The 18688-nt window shown below is 41.3% G+C and overlaps 1 protein-coding gene across 3 annotated transcripts in view; it reads right to left on the reverse strand.

Moving 5' to 3' along the window:
- Positions 1 to 18688, reverse strand: part of WIF1 (WNT inhibitory factor 1) — a 121376-nt gene that overhangs the window by 11988 nt on the left and 90700 nt on the right. For all 3 annotated transcript variants that reach the window (XM_068276759.1, XM_068276758.1, XM_068276757.1), the window contains 4 exons: positions 14867 to 14962; positions 11917 to 12012; positions 9200 to 9295; positions 832 to 927 (listed from right to left, as the gene is read on the reverse strand). In XM_068276759.1, the coding sequence (XP_068132860.1) occupies positions 832 to 927; positions 9200 to 9295; positions 11917 to 12012; positions 14867 to 14962 (384 nt within the window). The remainder of the gene's footprint in view (positions 1 to 831; positions 928 to 9199; positions 9296 to 11916; positions 12013 to 14866; positions 14963 to 18688) is intronic.

Raw genomic sequence — 18688 nt, forward strand, 5'->3', positions numbered from 1 at the left:
TGGCTTTTTTATAATTCTTTTTATGACTCTTTATGAAAACATAGGATATAAATAACTCCCGTTAGTTGTTTACCTGGGTGGAGGCAGATATCTGAGGGCTCCATACTATTAAGGGGGCTTTGGGATTCCACCATAAGTCACTCTCATATTATTACCCTATTTCCTCCAGGGCCACAGAGGTAAGTTTGGGCCACTTGTTCTTAACATTGGACAATGGTGCTTTCATTTCTACCATCGAGTGGAAAGATGATTTGAAAAATGGAAATAAAACAAGTATGACAATGTACTGTATTTTTTGGACTATAAGACTCACTTTTGTGACTTATGAACGCCTGCCAATACGAACCTCCAACCCACCTCAGTGTCGGGGAGCCCTGTACTGTGCCCATGCAGAGAAGGACACAGGAGGACAAATAAAGGACACAGGGGGACACAAAGAGGCATAGAGGAGGACACAAGGGGAACACAAAGGGGCATAGACGAGGAAACAAAGAGGACAGAGGCGGTCACATGGGGGACACAGGAGGAAACAAGGGGGGCAGAGAAGGGTACAGGGAGAAACAAGAGCAACAAGGGGGCATGAGGTACTAAGGGGACATAATCCACAAGATGCCCCTTTACTATGGATGCACAAGATTTAGTATATATTTTTCCCCCTGGTTTCTGTCCTCTAAACCTAGGTGCGTCTTATGGTCAGGAGTGTCTTATAGTCCAAAAAATACGGTAATTACTGTCTAGTGCTCTAAATAAAATCAGAATAATGCATTTAACTTTTATGTAAATGAAAAGCCCTTCACAGTTTAGCTTCCCAAAAATATGTAGAAAACATACGTTTATTGCAGTATCTGCCATTCCATCCTTCCTTACACTGGCATTTGTTGGGTTCAATGCAGGTCCCATGTGAACTACACGAAGGCTCGCACACAGCTATAGATGCAAAAAATAGTCTTAGTTATGATATAATAATTAAATATGTTACAGACATAATGTGTGCCATCCATGCAAAAAAAATTGACTACTGATTTAGACTTAAGGCCACCATATAATTTTCAAAATATCTTTTTAATTCAAGAATTGTAATCAATTTTTCTGACTGATTGTAACATTTAAAAAATCTGACCAATGTACCACACACGTGTGTAAAATTTTTACCCAATTATGAAAAAAAATTGAAAACCCTGAGAAAACTGCTTGGAAGTATACAGTATATAAGGAAACTGACAATCTACCACACACCATTTAACCGGTTCAGCGCAGCAGTGCCGAAAATCTCATGCATCCGAGCAACATTCACCTCCCATTCATTCACCTATAACTTTATTGCTACTTATCACAATGAATTGATCTATATCTTGTTTTTTCCGCCACTAATTAGGCTTTCTTTGGGTAGTACATTTTGCTAAGAATTATTTTTTTCTAAATCCATTTTAACAGGAAGATTAAGAAAGAAATGAAAAAAATTTATTATTTCTCAGTTTTTGGCCATTATAGTTTGAAATTAATATATGCTACCGTAATTAAAACTCATGTATTTTATTTGCCCATCTGCCCCGGTTATTACACCATTTAAACGATGTCCCTATCACAATTTATGGTGCCGATATTTCATTTAGAAATAAAGGTGCATTTTTTTCAATTTGCGTCCATCACTATTTATAAGCTTATAATTTTAAATAATATAATAACATACTTTCTTGACATGCATATTTAAAAAGTTCAGACCCTTGGGTAACTATTTATGATGTTTTTTTTTTTTTATTGTATTTTTTTTTATTTTATTTTTTAATAAAAAGTGTACGTGGGTAATTTTTGGTGTGGGAGGGAAATTGCTAATTTTAAATGTAAGATAATGTAATTCTTTAATTAAAACTGTGTGTGGGTGCAGTTTACTATTTGGCCACAAGATGGCCACAGTGAGAAAAGTCCTGGATGCGAACGATGTCGCATCCAGGAACTTAAATGCAGGGGAGTTGTTTCCTGGGGGGCAGAAATACCACGCTCTCTGGATAGAAAGCGTCGGTATTTCTGCGGGGAAGTTAGATTGGTGAATGGGAATTATATTCCCATTCACTGATCAGGGGGCTAGCGGCGGGCGGCGGGTGCGCGCGCACCACGCAGGGAAAGTAGCAGTGCCTATCTGGACGAGGAAGCTCGTCCAGATAGGCCGAACTGGATAATTATTATATATATTGATCAGAAAAATCCAGCATTCCCAATAAACTTTTATTGAATAAAAACGGGAAATCTGATCGGATCAGTGATTTACTTCAGCTAACATCTGGAAATATGCCTGAAGAAGGGGACTACATCCTATAAATCTTGCATAATTTAACTTTATCAGTTAGCCATTAACCACTTAACGACCAGCCAAAGCCGATAGGCGGCGGCTGGTCGCAGTTGTGTTTCCATGGCGGCCGTTTCCAGTCAGTTCACGGAGGGAGTCTCCGTGAACAGCCTGCGAGCCTCCAATCGCGGCTCGCAGGTGAAATGTAAACACCCGGGGAAGAAATCCCCGGTGTTTACATCGCACGGAGCTGCTGTCACAGCAGCGCCGTAAAGGAGATCGGCGATCCCCGGCCTCTGAGTGGCTGGGGATCGCCGGCATCTGATAGGCTGAAGCCTATCAGAGGCGGTACAGGGCGGATCACCATCCTGTGCCGCCCATAGAGAGAAGGGGAGGGAGGGAAGGAGAGGGAGGCGGAATATCGCTGTGGAGGGGGGCTTTGAGGAGCCCCCCCTGCTAGGCACAGCAAGCCGGCGGTGTTCAGACCCCCCCAGCAGGACATCCCCCTAGTGGGGAAAAAAGGGGGGAAGTCTGATTGCCCTGCCTGGCACACAATCTGTGCTGGGGGCTGAAGATCCTACCCAGCACAGATCACTGAAAATTCCCGCGGTCCTTAAGTGGTTAAAAGGTATTACTTTTACAAAACCTTGTTTTTTTCTACCTACTTAATTTGTTTGGCTAACACGGCACAGAAACTTTTTTTTTCTTTTTGTTTAAAATTGTTATTTTGTGTTTGTTTGCTATGTGATTTCTGGCACACTTGCAGAATCTCATTCATTTACATAAAACTGAATAGACATGCAATCACATTACAAATAGTGCATGGACTTCCGATTCCGGCGCCTGCATGATCGGAGGTTAGTGAGAAGCGCTCCGTGCAGCCCCCGGCTCCTTAAGTCACAGGCGGCCAAACAGACGCCGGGAAACGTACCCCCCGGCGGCCCACATTACCAGGCATCTCCGGAGACCTAGATGGAGAAGTATCTCACCCGCTCTTCCCGCAAAAACGCGGAGAAAGGAGGTCAGCGTGGCAAGCGAGCTGACAAGATGGCGCCAGGTAGATCCCAGCCCGCACACAGCCCGGAATCACACTCCCCGGTCAGGACATGGGACACAGACAGTGTGGATGACGACAACTCCAGAGGGTCATTCCACAACGATGAACACAGAGCAATAGCCATAGAAGTGGCTAAATTCATCGCCCCGGATTTGCAAACTATAGTGGAGGGGGCAGTGAAGAAGTCCCTAGGGACAGTCATGCGCCAGCTCCAAGAGCACGCAAGGAGAATAGGAGAGGCGGAGAAGCGGATAAGAACCCTGGAAAATGAACTGGAAACAGCAAATAAACAGTTAGAGGACTCTCAACGTCATGAAAAGATGTTCTATGACCGCATTGAAGACATGGAAAATCGCTCAAGGCGGAACAACTTACAGGTGGTGGGACTGCCTGAACACTACAAAATGCAGGACATTGACGACTTTTGTGAAAAAACTCTCCCAGAGATGCTGAACCTGGAGGGCGTGTTCCGAGCAGAACGAGCGCACAGAGTGGGCCCGGCGAGAGCGGAGGGGGATAAAAGACCACCAAAGCTAGTGATGGTGAGATACCTGGATTATAAAGATAAACTAAAGATTTTATCAACATTTAAAGCAAGGCGGGAACCCCTGATGGTGGAAGATAAAAGGATTATGATCTTCAATGACTATTCGCTGGACGTCACCAAGCGCCGACAAGCCTTCAATAAAGTCTGCTCGGAGCTAGTGGAGAGAAAGATAAAGTTCGCCCTGATGTACCCAGCAACTCTAAGAGTCACTGTGAAAGATGGAGAGACCTACATTTTCAAGAAATCGTCGGATGCAAAAAAGTTCTTATCGCACCCGACAGCTTTTAAAAGCCCACCCAGAGGATCTCCTCAACGCCAACAATCGGACGAACCAGAAAACGACACCTGAAGTCTACGACTCAAAATCGGGTCACGTGAGTTCATAAACCGTATGACTGTTGAGATTTGCCTGAATAGTCGTTTTACTCTTCGTGTTTGCACATAATTGGTTGCATTAAGTTTCAATCCGTTGGAGTTACAATAGTACTGGAGCCGGAGGAGCGAGCGGTAAGAAAAGTTATGGATGAGCGCTTAACGGACGTGAAGTGCAGGGAAGAAGTGTGGTCCACAAAAGAAAGGGAGAAATCCGAAGGACTGGTGTCACGTCAGATGCTAGTTGGAAAGCACCTATACACCAGTTTCGGGGGGCAGGGGAGGAGGGGGGGGGGACGGTCACTCCATGCTAAGGGGAAATACGTACAGGATATGTCATGCTCCATTTTGTTGTATGCATCAAGGAGGCTCTGATATGAAGTGGAAAAGATACAAGCACATTACTGTCAAATATTATAAACGGCTTATAGATGACACTTAAAATCGTATTGTGGAACGTGAAGGGCCTGCGGTCTCCCTCAAAGAGATCACAGGTCCTGCGTCATTTGAAAAAATTACGGGCGGACATGGCGCTGTTACAGGAAACCCACCTTAGGAAAGGGGAAGCGAAATTCCTGCGTAAAAGTTGGGTCTCCGAAGCGTTCGAGTCACCGGCCCCGCTCCGCAAGGCGGGGGTCTTGACGCTAGTGAGCAAGACACTTCATGCTAAATCAGAGCCTCTCTGGTCAGATGATGAGGGTAGATGCCTGTGGATTCAAGTTAATATGCCTGGAGAAACTTTAATTATATACAATGTGTATGGCCCAAATGGAGGCATAGATCGATTCTTAAACACTTTTCAGTGGCAAATCAAGAAGGAAGCTTCAGAGAATCTTATCATAGGAGGGGACTGGAATGAGGTAGCGCACACGCTAGAAGATAGATCGGGAGGGAGGACAACCCAACAGTTAGACGAGGGGAAAGGAACTGCATTATCCAAATTTCATAAGACACTGCAGCTCACAGACACATGGAGATTCATGCACCCCTACGATAGGGAATACTCCTTTCATTCAGCAACGCATGGAACATTTTCACGGCTAGACTACATCTTTATAAATGATCGTATGGTCAATAGGCTCCATTCTGCAGACATAGAGGATCTAGTGATCTCGGATCACGCTCCCGTGCCGGTGACTATACACGAACAGATCCAGAGAGGGTCAGATATAATTTGGAGGCTTCCCCCTTTTTTATACGGAGACGAGTCTTTCCATGCGTTGCTGAAGGGTTGGTGGTTCGAGTACAAGGAGGATAATATTAGGCACAAGACAGATCCCCATCTCTTTTGGGACACGGCTAAGGCAGTACTGAGAGGCCGTATTATAGCATATACAGCAACAAAGAAGAAGGATACAGCTAATAAATATGAGGAGGCAGTTGCGCGTGTCAGAGGGGCTTATGGAAAATACAAGGCCGACCAAAACGAGTGCACGAGAGCGGAGTGGTTGACAGCAAAGGCTAGCTCGGACCGCTGGTTCAGGGACAGGGAGGCACTATCCAGATCTTATCAGGACTTGAAATACCACAAAAATGGTAGTAAAGCCGGGCGCCTACTGGCCTGTATGGCTAGGGGACACTCTGCTCCTCCTGGAATACATGCCATAAGAAAGGGAGGGGGAGAACTGGTGAATCACCCAAAACAGATTAATGATGTATTTTCCCAATTTTATGAGTCCTTGTACGCGGATCCTGAGAGGATTAACCTGGAGGGAATAAGAGACGTGATGCAGAAAGTCCACCTGCCCCGCTTAACCCAGGATGAGTTAGAAGGGTTAAACGCAGAAATTACAGAACAGGAAGTCAGGGCGACTATTAAAAACTTGGCCAACCATAAAGCCCCGGGGCCAGATGGCCTTCCAGGTGAATTTTACAAGATCCTAAAAAATGAAATTACCCCAACACTTCAATCAGCCTACAACAAAACTCTAAAAGGGGAAGGCATCCTGGGTACCGGGAAGCAAGCATACATTAAACTCCTCTTAAAAGCAGGAAAAGACCCACAGGACCCGGGATCTTATCACCCGGTATCGCTAATAAACCTCGACGCAAAACTATTATCTAAAATAATGGCTGACAGATTGGCAGAATTTCTACCGAAATTGATACATGGGGAACAAGTCGGGTTCATAAGAGGCAGAGCGGCGGCCACTAACATCAGGAAAGTACTTTCAGTTCTAGAACAGGTAAAAGCCTACCCGAAAACCTATAAAAACTGTGCTCTAGTTACCTTCGATGCCGAAAAGGCTTTCGATGCAGTTAGATGGACATGGTTGGAAGCAGTTCTAGCTAAAATGGGATTTGAGGGGGCATTCATAAATGTTTTTAGGCTAATGTATAACTCCCCCCAGGCCCGGGTCTACACACCAGGTTTTCTCTCTCAACCTTTTATCTTGCACAGAGGCACGCGACAGGGCTGCCCTCTGTCGCCTCTCTTATTTAACATAGCATTGGAGCCAATGGCAAGACTTTTACATGAACACTTAGAAGGTCTAAAATTTGGACAGATAAAAATAGTGCAAACTCTTTTTGCAGATGATCTCCTATTGTTCCTTTCCGATCCGGTCCATCAGCTGCCGAAAGCCCTGGAAATTATTCAGGAAGTAGGTCAGCATTCAGGATTCAAAATTAATGCACTAAAGTCTGAGATACTGATGATATCTAAACTAGCAGACCAGGGGTTAGCCAGAGGGTTGGGAGTACAGGTGGCGAAAGAAAAAATCCGATACCTAGGAGTAGAAATAGGTAAGGATCCGAGCTCCCTCTACACGCGCAACTTTACTCCTCTAATTAAAGCTATAACTGAACAATTACAGAGATGGAAGGAGATTCCGCTGGGGGTAGCTGGGAGGGCGGCACTAGCCAAAATGGTGAGCTTTAGAAAACTGCTATACCCACTGCAGGTTATTCCACTACTCTTAAAACACAAAGACGTCCAAACTCTAAACACAGCATTTACAGCATTTCTGTGGAAGGGTAAACGAGCACGTATTAACCTGGCAAGGCTTCAGTTCCCAAAAGAGATGGGGGGGCTCAATTTTCCCGAATGTCAGGAGGTACAACCTAGCATGTATGTTTAGGCATGTTAGGGACTGGATAGCAAACACGTCCCACTTCTCCAATTTACAATTGGAAAAACACATAGCTGAACCATGGGAGCTAACAGGTTTATTGCATGCGGGATGGCCTTCCCTTCCGATCAGACTGAAGCACAATGTGATCTATAGAGACACTCTGTTAACATGGAGAGAAATCCGAAAATTATATCACCTCCCATGGAAGATTTCTAAATACATGCCCCTAGGGGGAAACCCAAACTTCAAACCAGGCTCCTTGCACGAACAATATAACAATTGGGAAGATAAGGGTATCCTAAGGCTGGGAAACCTGCTGGATCTCCGGGATCATAGATTATTAACTTTTAGAGAAATAACGCAAATGTACGACATCCCAAAATCTGACTTCCTAATCTACGGTCAAGTCAGGTCTTATGTGCGAGCCAACCTGAGAAATGTGGCGGCTATAGCTAAAATTACACCATTTGATACATTCTTAAAACCCAGAGGAGAAAGATTGTCCCTGTCGGAGATCCAGCGGGCTATAGCAGCTGTGGGTGTGGAAGCTAAAGCAAAACTTAACCTGGGTAGCTGGGCAAGAACCTTCCCGATCCCCAAGATAGAAGAGAAAATACTGGAAGGAAATAACACAGTTAGGCGAGTACTGACTAGTGAAAAATGGAGAGAATCACATCTATTGATGATCTATAAGGCGAAATACGCATTTAACATAAGATACAAACATCCGAGGCCAGGGTACTTAGACCATTGTCCGAAATGCAACCATCCCCAAGCTAATATGGTACATTGCATTTGGGATTGCACAGCAATACAGACATTCTGGGATTCAGTATGTGAATTTGCGGGTAGAGTGAGTAACTGTACAATAGCGAAAGAACCTCTGATGCTTTTATTCAATGCGACCCCCACAGATAGCAAAGCAGATAAATCCAGAAAATTGTCGGACATTACACATATAATAATGATTGCTGCAAGGAAAACAATATTTAATAAATGGATATACCATACCCCGCCCTCTCTGTGGGACGTACAGGAGGAAATGAGGCATCTCATGCAGCTGGAAAAGTTGGACGCTACCATAAATATGGAAAAAGGCACAAAAAAGTTTTTCCACAGATGGAAACCTTTCCTTTTGCACAACTTGTCGGACCCGGACTTACAACAGCTGGTACAACCATTTAAATATACCTCATGGTATGCAAATGCGGACCTATCTGGGTCACTTGGAAGACTAAAATTAAGAATTGAAGCAACCTGACCAGATACGGATCTTTCATATTCCCCTGGACATGTTCTCATGGAGCCACATATAAGGGGAAAGACTTCCTTTATTGCAGGAGTGACCGTTAGGGGAGGGGGGATGGAGGGGGGGGGGCTTAGGGGGGGTGGGATAGGGGAGAACCTGTTAAAGTTGCCTTTGTTGACAAACACCTTCCTTAGAAGGACATGTAAGCTTCAGATGTTTAAATGAAAATGTTCAATAAAACATTTATGGAAAAAAAAAAAAAAAAGAAATAGTGCATGCAATGTATTTGCAATTCAGGAACAATCACATCACGCTATTGTGAACAGCAAAAAAAGCCACGTATGGACAGAGGTCCAGCTGATTATAGACTTCTGACTGCTATTCAGTTTAATCAGGCGGCATCTGACATTTCACAGGAAGACAATTTTGCAAACTCAGCCAGCCAGGTAATGAAAAATATTCTTCATGTAATGTGCAAAACTTTGTGTGTTTCAAATTGCAGTATATTTTACACCATTTACATTAACCTGAACTAAGGCATTAAATATGTTATGTAGTTCATGCATGCAGTCACTGAATTTCTAAATAAGTACTAAAATTAGGATTCTCGACTTACGTTTTGAGCACAGATCTCCTTGATAGCCCTTAGAACATTTGCATTTGTTTCTTCCACTACATTTGCCTCCATTTCTGCATGGCTGTTGACATTTGCCTAAATAAACCCATACCAGCACATATTTTGTCAGTATAGAAATATTGTAGGTTTCACACAATTCAATAAAATAAAGGTTAAATCCATTCAAAGCTGGTGCTTGTGTCTGTATTTCCAGTCTATGTTCCTGGCAATAAATATATTGCTGGCCTATTTGTTGACCAGCGAAGGACACTTTACAGTTCACTGAGGCTCGGATTTTTGACTGTTAAAAGGTGACAGCAGACTTTAGCTCCAAGTCAGGATTCTGATTTGTGGAGGTTATCTGAGGAGTCAGGACCTCTCCAGGAATTAATGTGAGGATAATCTGTGATACTTTCAAGCACCACAAAGTGCAGGACTATTCCTAAATAAATAAAATGTTCAGAAGTAAGGTATGAACTATAACAGCGATCATAACTACAAGACCTTGTAGTGAACACTGCCTCCCTATCTGGTAGTAAGCTATAATATCAGGGAGATATGTACCATATAGCATTAATCTAAGTATCTGTAGCCAAAATTATTCTTTTTTTTTTTTTTTTTTAAATTAGCCTTTATTAAGAAAAAAGACGGATGCAATACAAACAAATGCAGCATAGAATGACAAACAATGCAGCAGCAGCAGCCAATGTAGACAGCAATACAGAAACAGGTAACCTGACTAGATCATGACAAAAGATTAGAAAAACTGTAAGTATATTACAAAACATACCCATAGTAGAGATAACATTGGTACAGAAAGAGGGAGCACGTCCACTTCACAACTGATCAAATTATACCGGAGCCAAAAACAATCTATCACATACCAGGGCTCGATCAAGTAGGCCAGGGGTATCAAGCCACGGTGCCCAGATTTTTCGAATTTGTGAGATGCTCCTCTGTGCATATAAATTAATTTTTCTAATCTTTAATAAGAATTTATTTGAGTAATCCAAGAGGATGCACGTGTAGGATCTGGGTTAATCCACATAGAGAGGATGAGCTTCCTAGCTTGGAATAGCATTCTATGTAACTACTTTCTATGGGTTCAGGTATGTTAGCCAAAATTATTCTACTACAATCGCAGCAGCAAAATATTAGACCAGGCCCTAAGCAGCAGTGTTGCTTGTCAGCAGGGTACATACATGAGCTACCTTTACTGGTCATCATCACTGGTTTTCACTATGGGGCTTATTCTACTACCTTTACATTTGCAGGATGTTAGACCAGACACTGAGCACCAGTGTTGCTGGTCTGCGCACTATAACTGTAAATTACCTTTTACTGCTCACCATTTTTTGTGCTGTGCAGCTTGCAACATGTTAGGCCAGGAATTGTGTACCAGTGCTCAATAATCAGTATAGTATAGCCATGTTGTAAACCAGTGTTTCTCAACATTACTTTGTATCACCTTATGAACACTAATGCTTACCAAGTACCCCCTGTACAAGTAAGATTATCTCAAGTACCCATTCAAATGTATTAGCTTATTAGTTCCCTATAAATGATCCTCAAGAGTTGCATTTGATAATTGCTTTTTCTAAAGCTGAAAAAATGTGCTTTACTTCATCAACTATATCAACTCCAAGCACCCCTTGAAGCTATTTGAAGTACCCCTTGTGGTATGCATACAAGTCATTGAAGACCTACTTTGTAAACTACTGTTCATCACTGCATACTCTGGGGCTTAAACTACAGAAAAAAATTAAGGTAATTGTTGAGGAGGGCATGTACAGGTCGGAAAACAAACATGCCCAGTATGTATGTGCTTGTTCATGGCAACACGCACTTCCTGCTGAGAGCTTTCAACTGCCTAGGCAGTCGAATATTAAAAAGGGCAAGAACGGGGAACAGGAGGAACCCTGAAGGCAATAAGCAACAGTTTCTGCAACAAGTGCTATACACCCGTAAAATTGTATTAATTCTAAAATTCAAATTTGCTTCAGATACCCTTTACATGAGACACTAAAGAAATTACATTTATAAATGGATGGATTGAACGCACTAAGCTGTGTACTTACATTTTTTTATTTTTTAAATATGTGGTCTTGACCAGTGGAAATCTCCCAAGGGTAATTCACACACACACACACACACACACACACACACACACACACACACACACACACACACACACACACACACACACACACACACACACACACACACACACACACACACACACACACACACACACACACACACACACACACACACACACACACACACACACACACACACACACACACACACACACACACACACCACCACACCACACCACATACACACGCACACTTTTGCTTTATTTTAAGTCAGCCTTTGATAGGGGGAGATGAACAGTCTTCTCTCACCATGTACATTGCATATACTGGGTTCTAACAGGTTAGGCTAAATATGAGATGGATTATTTGCATCACAGCTGATAGGAAAATGTGAGCACATCTCTCTCAGCTTCAAATACCACCCTGTTACAGTGGCATGTGTGAAAAGCTTTGATGCCAGACCTCTGAAAATACTTTGATCTTGACATAAATAAAAGCAGCTTTTAAGTTGCTGTGGTAGTAACAATTTCTAGCTTTACAACTTTTTTAACTTAACACAGACAAAAAAAAAAACCACACGACCTCTGTTTTACAGCAGAGTAGGTTCTGTTAACTTACTTATTTCGCATTGGTCTCCCTCATAACCAGCTGGGCAAATGCACTTTCCAGGATAAAAGCATGTTCCTCCATTTAGACAGTTGGCTGTGCAATTTGCTGCATAAAGAAAACATGGTAGAATTTTAATACACTTTGCACAAGCTTTTATGAGTCTCGGTACAGCAAACAGATTAGGAACTGAATTCATAATGAACAGCACGGTGGCGTAGTGATTAGCACTCTTGCCTTGCTACACTGGGTTCCTGCTGGGTTCCCAGTTCAAAACCCAACCAGGGCACTATCTGCAAGGAGTTTGTATGTTCTCCCCGTGTCTGTGTAGGTTTCCTCCGGACACTCCGGTTTCCTCCCACATTCCAAAAACATATAGATAAGTTAATTGGCTTCCTCATAAATTGGCCCCAGACTATGATACATACACTACACGATACATACATAGACATACTGTATGACTATGATAGGCATTAGATTGTGAGCCCCTCTGAGGGACAGTTCAGTGACAAGACAATATACTCTGTACAGTGATGCGGAAGATGTCAGCGCTATATAAATACTAAATAATCATAATAATATAATGCAAAGACTTGCTCATCAAAACCCAACTGAATGCTCTTTCCCAGCAATATCTACAGTGCACCATCTGTATGTAGGAAGAGAACCATGGGTGGACTGTGGCAGGTAATGGGCTGGATCCCCATAATTCCCCATGACAGGTCTCACCAGGCTGCTCACATCCCACCACTGGCCATCTATTGAAACACGCAGATGGAAGGAAAGAGGAATGTATCCACTATAACTTCATGATCTGTTGGTTTGCTGGATGCCAAGTATTATTATTTTATTATTAAATTATAAAGCACCAACATATTCCGTGGCACTGTACAAAGTAAGAAACAAACATGGGGTACATAATAATACAGACAAATGCAATAGACCAATATACAAAATACATAATTGGTGACAAAATACAGAATCGATACAAAATATAGACTTGGTAATGACAGTGACACAAGTAACATGATGAATAAAATGTATAATGAATTCCAAGACACAAAAGGGGGAGAGAGCCCTTGAGAGCTTACAATCTAAATGCATCCTGTCCAAAGCGAGCAGCTGTGGGTTGCTGTAGCATTCTGAGCACCAAGAGCGGTTCATAGTTCACAATCAGCTCCACTGAAATACAAGAGGAAACAATGCTTGTGCATGCATGTTTCCCTATTCATCTTTAAACATTGTACTGCTTGGTGGGCAGAATGCTGCCATCATCAGTGGACCGGCCACTTGCACTGTATCAAAATTCAGATTAAAATAAACGTTTGAAAAAGTTAATTTGTATAAAAAAAAACAAAAAAAAAAAACATTAGTGAATACAGCAAGCTTTTTTTAAACTCTATGTAGGTTGAGTGGCCAGGTGGGCAGAGCTTGTGAGCATGGGGTTCCAATCCTTCAGCAAAACAGAGTTGGGGTAATGAAAGGGGTAAACTTATGTGGGAATATGTAAGTCCCTTTAATGAGAAGGATGACGTCATATCTGCCCTACTACCATTTAGGTGGATGAGTACAGAGGTGCATTAGTAATACTCACCAATTCCTACAACATTTAAAAGCAATAAAAAAAGATCAAAAACTTATACAAAAAAAACTTTAATGAAAGAATGACACAGACTTGTTCCAGGCTATAATGACTATCGCAAACTATACAGTCCATCTACTGGGCATCTGGATTTTTATTAGGAATGGTCAGAACATTTCTGCGGAATACCAATTACAGAGTTTCGGATCGGAAATCGGCTTACCGCAGCGGTAATCGGAAATTGGTCTTGGAAATCGGAATTCTGTGGAAAAGTCGCATTTCCGAGACTCGGAAATTTTAGCCCAAACATAAAACTCAAAATAAGCACTGGACCAATCCGAGAATGCAGATATTTTTAGAGGAAATCAGAATACTGCGGTAATTTTAGACCGATCACAAGACTCGAATACTACCAAGTTTTACCAAGTCTTTGCCTCAGGTGGCATGCATCGTGGCACATCATTTGAATAAATTTTATTAAACGCTGTTGCACAATATCGTGAAAAAATCATTTGCAAAATGATGCCGTGGGTATGGGCCTTTAGAGTGGTTAACATGTGGCATATGTTACCACAGGACATAGTTATGGCAAATTCTATTTCTCCATTTAAAAGGGGCTTGGATGCTTTCTTTATTTTGAAAGGTATCCACAGCTGTGACTGCTATGTGTGGGAAGATGATACCTTGATACAGGCAGGGAGATTTCTGCCCTTGTGAATTTTTCCTTCCTTTGGATTGAGGTGTACTGAGATTGAACTTTATGAATGCATGTATTTTTTAAATATATGGTCTGGACCAATGGAAATCTCCCAAGGATAATTCATATAAGGACCAGTAGAGCTTATTTGTATTTGCTACAGAGCATCTGTACTTGTCCATAACATAGGGATTCTCAATGTAAATTCGAATAAGCCCCACAGACATTTATAAAACATCCCTGCATGTTGTAATATGTAGAAAAAAGCATAATCATCTGCATTTAGTTGGCCAGCAGCACAGCGATGGCTGGGAAATATACAGGAGATTCCCAGTCTGCCATCATGATTGTGCGCACCCAGGAGCAGGCACACAAGCAGCCTGTTTTTCTTTAGTGAATATGCAGTGGAGATTTTTTTCACAATTGCAGATTACTGTGATGTTAGTAAATCACCCCCTAGGTCTCTCAAAGCTTTCATTATGTAACTTTTTTAAGTTAACCAGTAAAAAAGTACCACTTTTACAAAAAACATAGCTGTTTCTACCCACATATGCCTATAAAAGAAACTCCACCTGAATATTCTACAGAAATTATTCTCTGTACTTTAATGTACAGTAATTTATACCATCAGATTCTCTTACAATATGTACAAGACCACATGTTTCTACTGTTTAGACACATACCTTTATCACAGCTGATGCCATAATACCCTGGTGGACAGATGCACAATCCTGGAGTTACACAGAGCCCACCATTTAGACACCGAGGCATACAGAGAGCTATAACAAAATTACAGATAAAACACACATTTAATATAATGCCAGCTTAACACAGTTTGAAGGAGGTCTGAGCTCTAAACAAGGAGTGTTCTCTGTAACATTAAAGACATTGCTAATTCTGGGACATGCTTATGAAGCAGACACTCTGACCAGGAACCAGAATAAACAAAAACAAAAAAAAAAACAGGTCTTGTCTTAATTGTCTTTAACCACTTCACCCCAAACGGACCAGAGCAATTTTCACCTGTCAGCACTCTTCCCTTTCATTCTCCAATAACTTTATCACTATTTATCACACCAAAATAAATATGTTTTATTTTCACCACAAATTAGTTTTATTTGGGGGGGGGGGGGGTGATATTTGTTTTCAGTAATTACTTTATTTTCTATTCAATTTATAGGGAAAACTTGGTGGGAAATGAAAAAAAAAATACACCATTTCTCTAATTCCTTCAGTTTTATAATAAACAATGCTACTGTAAATAAAACCAACACATTTTATTTGCCCGTTTGTTCCGGTTATTACAACGTTTAAATTACGTCCCTAGTACAATGTATGGTGACAATATATTATTTTGAAATAAATGTGTATTTTATTTTGGTAACTATGGGGAGGGGGGGGGGGTGTATTCATTTATTTTTATTTAATGTAAAAAGTGTAAACTGTGTACTATTACTTTTATATATATATTTTTTCCCCCACTAGATGTTCCCACACTCACTAGTTTGAGTGCTTTGAACAAGCACACAGACAGTGTTGTTACAGAAAAGATCGTTGGCTTCTCATTGAAGCCATGATCTTTCCCTTACAGGCACTTTGATTGGTTCAGGGAACACTTCTTCCCTTTCACCATTCGTGGTTCTCCACCAATCATGGCTCTCCAAGGTAACTAGTAGTGGGTAAAAGTACAAGTTCAGTAGCATGAAATTGCAATTGCACTTACAAGCATTCGGTGTTCACCATAGTTCCTTCCTTCCTTCCTCGAATGGAAGCAAGTTCTGCTACAGCTTTAGAAAGGGGTGACCTTAAGTATTTCTCTGTGTTTAGTTGATTCTGGTGACTGTTTTGGGTGTCTGTCAGTCTGGTTCATGAGAATTTCCTAGAATTATTAGAGTTTGTAGTGTTCATTTGGGTCCAGCTCTGGCTCCCATTCTAGGGGTGGTCTAAACCCCCCTGCTATTTTCTGGCATGCTTATCTGCAATGCTTGTCCTGCTATGAAGAAAACTAGTGGTAGGAAATTGATAAATATAGGTCGTCTGCACACTTTAGACCTTATACCTATGCAATAGAACAAAAGTAGCCTAGATGGGTGCTTAGTCGGTAAAACAAACCAAATTGGTCCTAAACACTCTATAAGAATAAAATGACCAGTGCACCAATAGATTGATACAATAAGTGAAGCTATATTATAATCACAAAACGATTATCAGAATATTAATATATAAATAGTACAGGGTTGTGTACTGAATACTGATGTAAGCAACATATGCATCAAAAAGTGGCAAAAAGTAGCATACAAATACACGTACAGCAAATACAAAATATATACAGACACAATAGACAGGATCACACTAGTACAGAGACAGCTTAATGCAAGTCATGCAGCGATTGGGCAGTCCATCAAAGTATGGCCTAGGATCGGCCAAAGAGAGCAAAAATATTGCATAGGCAACAAAGTTCATCAAAGTGATCCTTAGGCAGGCCTGTCCAGAAACCCTAACTGCTTTCATTCTCTGAGTCGCTTTAAATAATGAAATCGCTGTCTGAGCAGCTCGATCTATTGGGCCCCCTCTCTAGCTTGGAGTCTTTATTTTATAATACTGACTTTCCCCAGGAGTTTGTGGCTTGGCTTGGGGAACTGGAGGGCAAGGGGCATTAACTCTGTAGCAGACCTTTTGAGTGATGGTGTACTTATAACCTGGCCCCAGATTCAGGAAAAATCCAGGTCAAATGAAGAGAAAGATGGGCACCGCTGCATAAAATACCCTTTCTTGTGACCGGGTTGACACAATAGTTACAGCAGTGGGGGGAGGAAAGGTGTCTGACAGCTGTCTCGCAAGGATTAACCTTGCTTCATCAGAGACCAGGAAAAATCCCTTCTTCCCGACTCTGAGGCATTCCATAGTTTGCAGGTCTGCCACTTTGTTCAATCAAGATTAAAGTGGTCTGAAACTCTGACATAACATTCATTAAAAATGTGTTTTCTACTTTTTATTACTCATACAGTTATCATATTTGCTTTTGAGCACAAGTAATATTGTCTGTCTACAAATTGCAAGATGTGCTGTATGTTATGCTATCTTTTATTCTTGTCATGTTTTTGAAAAATCTAGTAAAAAGAAAGTTTAAAAAAAAATTATATTTTGATAAAGAAAAATAATCTGTGTTCATTTTTTCATCTGTACATTTCTTTATTCTATCACTTTCATCTGTATACTTTATTCTTCATTGTTAGTTTTCTTTTCTGCCACCCTCTTTGTTCTAAAATCTTGCCTGCAGGTTTTCCCACAAGTCACACTTCCACCACTGCTGGCTGCACATCTACTGCGTTTTTACTAACACCACCGCTATTCCCCACTGCAGCACTGCTGAGATCACTTCCAACACTGCTGGGACCTCCGCCACTACCTGCTGCACTAAAGCCACAATAGGCTAAAAGCAAAATCATTTTTACATCTCTTGCTCAATATGTACATTGATTGGACCAGTGAGAGTCCTCCATGAGGAGTAATCTTATTGTTCCGATCAATACATCAATGGGAAGCCCAAGCAGCTGATTCAAAGATGCATTATGCTGGGTTCCTTATACTTACTATTGCACTTATTCTAAGAAACATGGCAGAAGAATTTTTGATTTTGCCACCCAGGTTTCCTGTTGGTCAATACAGTGACAATGAGATTCCTTTTTGCTGAGGAACAACATCGGGGGTGAGATGGGAAGCAAATTACTTGTGTTTAAAGAAAGACTCAATATCAGGGAGATAAAAGATGCACATAGAGCAAGACTATTATTTAACTGAATTGTAGCAGGCCCTCTGTCTCTTTTGAAATTGTATTGTAGGTTTTTTCAAGTTCACGCCTGTTTACTTTTGCCTGCTCTGGTTAACTGGCATATAACAAAAACATCCTATCCAAAATGAATTATCCCAAGCCTGTGATGAATAAGATTGGTTGCTGAGATTCAAAGCTTTGTTGACACTATAAATGTTCTCGTGCATAGTAGTGCAATTTATGTGTAATTACATACGATAACACATACTTTTCCTGACAGCAGTACAGTGCATTTCAGGGGCAATGTTTACATTCTGAAATACGATGTATTTTCACGAAAAATTTTCTCGGAATCGAAAATGCCATTTTTGATTTGAAAATGATTTTGGCTAATATTTGAGAGCAACACTGCAGCCAAGCATGCAACCACATCATACAGTGTTTATTATTGTTTTAAAACTGATAAATGTCAACCAGTTAAAAAAAATATGCAGATAGTTTAGATAGTTTAAGTGGTAATTGGCAATGGTAATACAGTGATGCTAAAATATTTTGCAGCCAGATGAAGTCCAAGTATGAGCATGCAATAAACCAGCCACGTTAGTTCCAATGATTAAAGCGGACCCAAACCAAACATTTATTTAATTCAAAATATTTAGATGCACCACTCTGACACATACAAAGATAAATAAACACTCCTTCAAGCCTATGGGCATTTCAGTGCATGCTTTTC

Source organism: Hyperolius riggenbachi, chromosome 3 (genome assembly GCF_040937935.1).
Source record: "Hyperolius riggenbachi isolate aHypRig1 chromosome 3, aHypRig1.pri, whole genome shotgun sequence".
Taxonomy (NCBI): Eukaryota; Metazoa; Chordata; class Amphibia; order Anura; family Hyperoliidae; genus Hyperolius; species Hyperolius riggenbachi.